This window comes from Hyposmocoma kahamanoa, unplaced genomic scaffold (genome assembly GCF_003589595.1).
Source record: "Hyposmocoma kahamanoa isolate Upper Pololo Valley unplaced genomic scaffold, ASM358959v1 96927, whole genome shotgun sequence".
Classification (NCBI taxonomy): Eukaryota; Metazoa; Arthropoda; class Insecta; order Lepidoptera; family Cosmopterigidae; genus Hyposmocoma; species Hyposmocoma kahamanoa.
The window spans coordinates 6,985-14,088 of NW_020655283.1; the positions used below are offsets into that span (position 1 = coordinate 6,985).

At 36.7% G+C, this 7,104-nt stretch overlaps 1 protein-coding gene across 1 annotated transcript; it reads right to left on the reverse strand.

Moving 5' to 3' along the window:
• Positions 1–370: 370 nt before the first annotated feature.
• Positions 371–6,411, reverse strand: LOC113238572 (gamma-aminobutyric acid type B receptor subunit 1-like; the record flags this gene model as incomplete). The annotated part of the gene is made up of 3 exons (XM_026475396.1): positions 371–483; positions 5,505–5,648; positions 6,227–6,411. Coding segments are annotated over 3 exons (442 nt in total), but the record flags the coding sequence as incomplete, so codon positions are not given.
• Between the last annotated feature and the right edge of the window lie 693 nt (positions 6,412–7,104).

Genomic DNA, 7,104 nt, shown 5'->3' on the forward strand with positions numbered 1-7,104 from the left:
AAGCGTGGCGGCTCTGGCTGGTATGGGCGGACGGAAAGATGTAGTTTTATTACTACTACTGTTTTTGTTTACTGTACTAACCGGGTTTATTTGGTTTTTTAGAGATAACTTTGGATTTTATTTCTATCGAGGAAAGTACAGGTAATGTTGTTTCTAAAGAGCTTGGTTTTTCTTGAGCATGGTAAGAGGGTGAAGACTGAAATATCTTATATATTAATTTCGTAACTAAAACTTTAATAATAATGTTACAGCAAGGGATCAAACGAACACAATTATTTCTCAATTATGTATCTCTGCCTTGGTGCAGTCGTAAGGACACATGATTGAGATCCAAAAAAAATAACTCGATTTTTTATTAATATTACCTTACCTGATAAAAGCGATCCGGGCAGGGTTGTGCGAGGAGTCAGGGGCGACTGTGCGGCAGAAGAGCGGAAACTCGGAGCGGTCACTTAACGCGGGTGATGTTGATCCAAATGACACCTGATGAAGACATTGTATAGTTATATTTATTTACATAACGGTAATTGATATCTAATTCGTTCACTTCTAGAATCTTCCTTATCGTAACTAACAATAGCAGTATAGATCCGAGTGAAAGAGCTCGTCCAGGGTAGTACTGCCACCTTATCTATTTCTGCTGCCAAGCAGAAATGTGAGCATTTCTGCGTTCCAGTTTTGACGGGTAAGGATGTTGGTATAATTACAAGCACATGAGACGACATGTTCGTCCCGTCATTTGGTATCATAAAAAAAACATCGTTGCAGCATGGTAAGCACACACTCTCTCCATAAAAGAAGGTCCCAGGTACGATTTCCGATGACATTACGATACTATTAATAATATAATAACCTTCATTAAATGTGGATACTAGTATTCTACAGTTTACCCACCTCCCCGACTACTTATTGTAGTTTGGGCTCATTAGATGTAAATATTATTAAATACGGACCTTTGAACGGACTCTCTGGGACATCGAGTATATCACCAGAAACAAAGACGCATGAAGCGAATGAAGCTTCTTTCTTGTTATTGTCTTATGATTTGGCCAACTATTACTAATTTGACAGCATTGTCGAACGTGAATAGATCCACAGATGTGAACAGATTATGAATTATGATAATCAATGTAGTCACGGTACAGAAAACAAATTAGTTTTAATGAACCAATCATCGAGTATACATAACCAGAAATAGAGACGAAGGGCCATCCGTCTTTGGCAACACATCAGAAAAATGGTCCTTATATCACTTTTAAATATCAACTCTCGTTTGCGCTGAAATCACAAATTAGAAAGCTGAAATAGTACAGCGTCAACAACTGACCTTTGTGTAAGTCTTCGTATATTCCAAAAATATTCTGTATTTATTGTAATAAAAACAATATCTCTAACTACGGGGGGCGGTTCCATTCCGTGGTGTGGGGAAAAACAGCAAAACATCTAATTACAAAACAAACGGAATCACATTTCATCGGTAATTTGATATGTAATTTTTCAATTTTCGTCCATTATAACAAAGCTTAAGTTAAACTGGTCTGTTTGAAGTGAAACAATTGACGAGGCCTATCGAAGCGCTGTTGTCACCGTAATGATTTGGCAGAATAGTTTTCAAACAAATTAAATGACATTTCATCTCTGTTTCTGGTTATGTACTCGATGCTCTGGGATTACCAGAAATACGACAGTGGTTATGTGGTTTTGTGCTGGTATTACTGTCTACATAATTTCTTCCTATAACTCGACAAGTCCTTCGAAAAGTTATTTAGTAGCATTACAGCCTAGATGTTTTCGTTTCACTTTGATATATATTTATGAAATGATCAAAGGAATCTCGATCCTTTTCAAGATTAAACTAAATCCATGGGAACTTATATTAAAAAAAAAACGAAAAGGTATTAGCAAAATAAAAGGTAAGTAACATAAATGATAAGTAATATAAATATTTCAAAAAAGAAAAAAAAGATTTTCTTAAAGCGTGATTGAGTTGATGATTTAACTATTATTGTTTATTAATTAAATTTTTATTGAATTGATATTCAATTATTTTTTGTGAAATTACTCCACTAGTTTGTTATACCGACCGGATCGAAGGAATTTTTTCTGAGTGTTTTTTCTGAGTGTTCGATCTTTGTATTAATAATTATAACAAACTAGTGGAGTAATTTCACAAAAAATAATTGAATATCAATTCAATAAAAATTTAATTAATACAGTGAATAGCGACATCTCTCGCGAGGACTGGTAGCTGTAAAGGTACTAACTGGGTGATAAATCTGTCATAGATTTCTCATAGATGGCGCTACGACTAAAAAGTCGTTGAAAGACCAAGTACCTACTAAGACACGACGCAAGCACACAGAAAAATTCGTGAGGTCCGTTGGTTCGTTCCGTGGCTTAGTTGGTATAGCGTCTGGCACGGTATGCAAGAAGACGTCGGTTCGAATCCGACCGGATCGAAGGAATTTTTTCTGAGTTTTCGATCTTTGTATTATTCTTTAATTAAATTTGAATAAATTGAAATCGTAGGGAGTCAAATACGTTGTAACTATTATTGTGATGCGTGATGATAACATAAGTGACAAAATACTATTATATCCCAAATAATAACAATAATGCATACACTCGTAGCCTCGTACTAAGGAAACCTTGTATCGGGGGTTCCACATACATAAACTACCACACACAGACAAAATGTACACCCGAACTCATAAGAGAAATGAATGTAGGCCATATAAAAATTTCTCTCGGACCTGCATGGTGACCTTTCGGACAGGCCAGGAGGCAGTATGCTATTTTTATTTCGGGAAATAGGTACAGTTTATTTTTACAATATCAAATGACGGGACGAAGAAGTCGTACGCCTGATGCTTCAGCTACACGCCTGTCCATGACAGTTGCAATGCCATTCAGAACGTTAAATCGCCAAGATCTGAGGGCCACTGCCACTGCGCCCGTCACCCTGGGACATAACTTAACAAGTCCCATGTGCCTGTAATTTCACCAGCACCTTCAAAACCTGAACACAGTAACTAACATTACTGCTTAAATAGGTAAGGTAGTATTTCCCTGGACGAACTCTTTCACAAGGAGTTTTACTGTTATAAAACTGTTAGCAATACTTTCGTGGAGGAATGCATTTCTACATTATTTTGAAAAAAGCTTACACCTGAAGCTATATACATTTAAAAATGTATATAACTTCAGGTGTAAGGTTCAGGGTTCAGGTTCTATATACATTTATAAATTATAATATATGTTAGAAATAATCTGTCTTCATTTGGTACTGTAAATGTTTCTGGCATCCCACTTCGCCGTACCGGTCATTTGAGAACAGTCCCTCGACGCATGGCACTTGCAGAGAAAAACCCGCGTGTCATCGGACCTACTTACTATGAGCGTTTACCCGGTACTCTCAGACTTGAACCGTCTGACGAAGTATTTGGGCGCCGGCTGAAAGACCTTTTCTTGAAAAATCCTATATACTCCGTAAAAGAATTTATGGACTTTAAATTGTAACGAATTCAGTATTTTCTATTTTTATTCTAATTTTTACCGCATTAACATACTCTTTTATAATTGTTATCAACTTATGACGATCCTTGATGGATAATGATATTTGATATATAATTTAATGACAATAATATTATATAATGAATTGTTAATTTTCTAATTATTGTGTGCTTTTTTTATAATTTTCCTTTTTGTCTGACGATCTCAATATAATTTCTTATACTTTGGTATGTAGTGCAATTTATACTGTAATGTTATATTTGAGAAATAAATGAATCTGAATCTGAATCTGAATGGATTAAAGACTAGTTTCGCGTTTCAGTGGCGACAAATTGAATTGCATTGTCGACGATCACAAGGGTTCTAAGCTAGTGGATGCGTTGCAGTCAGGAAAATCCAATTTTACCCCCGCTTTAGAGCCGTATACGTTTCTATAGATCTTCAGATGTGTGCAAAAGATCGGAACGTTCTATTTGTGACTGCGTTAAGTGACTTTGATCCGCGAATAGATTTTCTTCCGTAATTTAGTAAATAGTCAGAAAGTCTACTTCCGTAACAAATCGGGAGATTAACTTTTCTAAATTGGTTCTGAAATTTAGAAAAAGGTTATTTCCAAATTTGGTTCTATCGGGAATCGAACCCGGGGCCTCCTCATCCAGTACCGACAGTATAAACTGTTGGGTCATCGAGATCTTCAATTAATTACTGTAATGTTATTTGACTTCCGTAGTACACCAAAGTTCAATTTCCGTGAAGCACCGTATCCATGGCTAGGGTAATTAGATCTAATTACAGTTTCATTAAAATATTTGTGTCTTAATATCTCGAAAACTATTTTGCCTATTCTAATTTTATTTAGACATATTGATAGTTTAGCTTAAGGTTATTAATATTTCAATGTTATCGGGTAAATAAGCGAGGAAAAGCAATGGCTACGGTGGCAGTGATTAGGCTGAGAACATCGAACGTGAGAATGACCTGTGTTGAATATTTTTTCATGCACTTCATTTTTCCCACCCTTCCTCAGAATAAAATTATTAAAATAAATAACACAAGTGCAACTCAGTCACATATTCCGCTTCCATAAATATACCCGACACGTGTTTCGCCTATTTATGAGGCATTCTCAGGAGTTGTTGTTTGTGCGACACTCGGCCGAAGAATGACGTATATATGTCGGAGACAGTTATCATTTCAGATGTTGTGTAATGGAATTCGGTTCATTGTTTACGTGACGTGGTTTACGAAAGGATAAATCTGAGCTATTATCACGTGTTGTTTTCTAATTATTAGAGAAATGATTTACTCGGCCATCTTCGAACCACAATAATTAGTCTCGAACATAGTTTCTTTGTTTACAATGTCATGTCAGATTGACAGCTTAGGGTCGATTTGAGTATGGTTTAAAGCACTCGAAATCATACTCAAGTCCCTGCCATTAGGGTCGTATTTCCAGTGCTTGTGTTTCAATTGCAATCCTGACTTGAGCATGGAGTAGAGTTCTAGAATATGACCCTTAGACTGGTAAAGTCGCAGAGGGGGTGGCGCTGGTATCGTTTGAATCTGTTCAGTTTAATTCCTTTACTTATTTTCCATCCTCTAACGTTTAATCAGTCATCTGACGTGGTCCTATGATAAATAGTCGTCGACAGGATTGCCATATGAAATTAAGGAGTAAAATGGATGGTCAATGCTTTATAAAACGAGCGCGCTGTTGACAAGATGTGTTTTCTCGTTTTAGTTACCTTGAAAATGAACAAGCGCCACTCTCTGTAAACTTGCCGCGTGACATTTAAAATCCATTCTAACCAGAGGGTCTAATCGTGTTTTCTGTCCGACATCCGGCCAAAACAAATATTGTCATTCTAATTCCTGTTATGTTGTGATATAAGCAGTTTATAATCCTTTGAGATAAAATAAATAAATCAAATATCCCCAGCGAACCCAAAGCTAAATCGGATGCTGTAGTTATATATCAGAGCTTACGTTACCTGTACAATGTTCCAATAAGGTACAATCTTGGCGATGCTCTCCGTGACCTCGGAACATGCTGTCCCCAGCAACATCACCATCCTGGATTCGCGTTCTGTGTAGAGGGCGTGGAAGAAACGGTCCACACCTACGCCTGGATCGCACTGTGGATAAAATAATATTGGTTACGATAAATTTAGATACCCCATGAAGTAGTCAGACATGACTTGGTAAGTGTAGCAGCGGGTCCACACAGATTCTGCCCTCGAATTTGCATTTAATAACATTCGAGATATATATTTTTTATATATACCAAAAAAACCATAACATAGATCTGCAATAAGCACATGTCCTTCGTGAGGTTCGTTGGTTCGTTCCGTGGCTTAGTAGGCATAGTGTCTGGCACGGTTTGCAAGGAGAGGTTTTGGTTCGGATCCAGCCGGTTTGAAGTGAATTTTGTCTAAGTGTTCGATCTTTGTTTAATAATTATAAGAATGGTTTAAAAAAATTGTATATCATGATGGTGAAACATCTTGACATTCAATAAAACATTCAATACCAAAAGGGTCTGCTCCTGTTCTTCGTCCGATGTCCGTCCGAAACAATTACCGTCTAATAAGTAATGAAGCTTCATACTTGATATTGTCTTTTGGTTTGGTCGAGAAAGACGGAGAACGGGAGCAGTCTCACAGACTGTGAATTAAGCTATGCGTGTTGTATTATAAGTTGCTTGAAGTCTTACCTTGGTATCATTTGTAATGAGATGTAATCTATATCCAGGCAGAAGACCCCGTTGGTTGACATGTTTGACTGCCAGCCTGGCCGCAACCAGCTCCGACATCCCATCCGCGCGGGGAGAATCACCGACAGACAACTCGAATAGCCCCAGGATCGAGACAATGCGGTTTGTTGTTGATTTTGGTATACCTGAGGATTAAAAAATATACAATAAGTTACCAAGAATCCATAAAAGAAATATCTTGCGACAAGAGTTTTACATCATATTTGAAAAAAAAAGTAAATACATGTTATTACCACATAATCGAATAGAAAATAAAAATTATTTTGTCTCATATACACAAAAAAAAATTTGTTTATTATTATAGTATGATTTAAGTATTTGACAGTAATTGTTGCGGATGTAGGTCGACGACGAAGAACGGGTGTAGACCCCCTGTTTCGTACAAGAAAACTTTAGTCAATGGCTCTATGTGAAACTTTGGTGATCGACCGAAAGCGAAGTTGAAAAGCTCCGGCTACAGGCCTGGCTTAGACTGGCTCAGATTACTGCTTGGCGGCAGAAATAGGTAATGTGTGATAAGGTATGTTGTGTTTCTTTTTCTGGATCAACTGAAAAACAGCATCGTAGCACTTTCAGTGAGACGACATTAAGCTGAATGGGTGTGATAGATTCCGAATTTATTCGTGACATAATTATTTATTTAACTTCTTTATATTTTATTGTTTTCATTCGTTGATATTATTATTAACTTGCATGAATGAGGCATGTTGTGCGTTCCATTTGTGTTAACAAAAGCTATATTACAATCAATTATTTAGTTTAAAATGCTTATTACTACTTGCAATATACGCATAACTATCAGATAAAAAAAAAAAGTT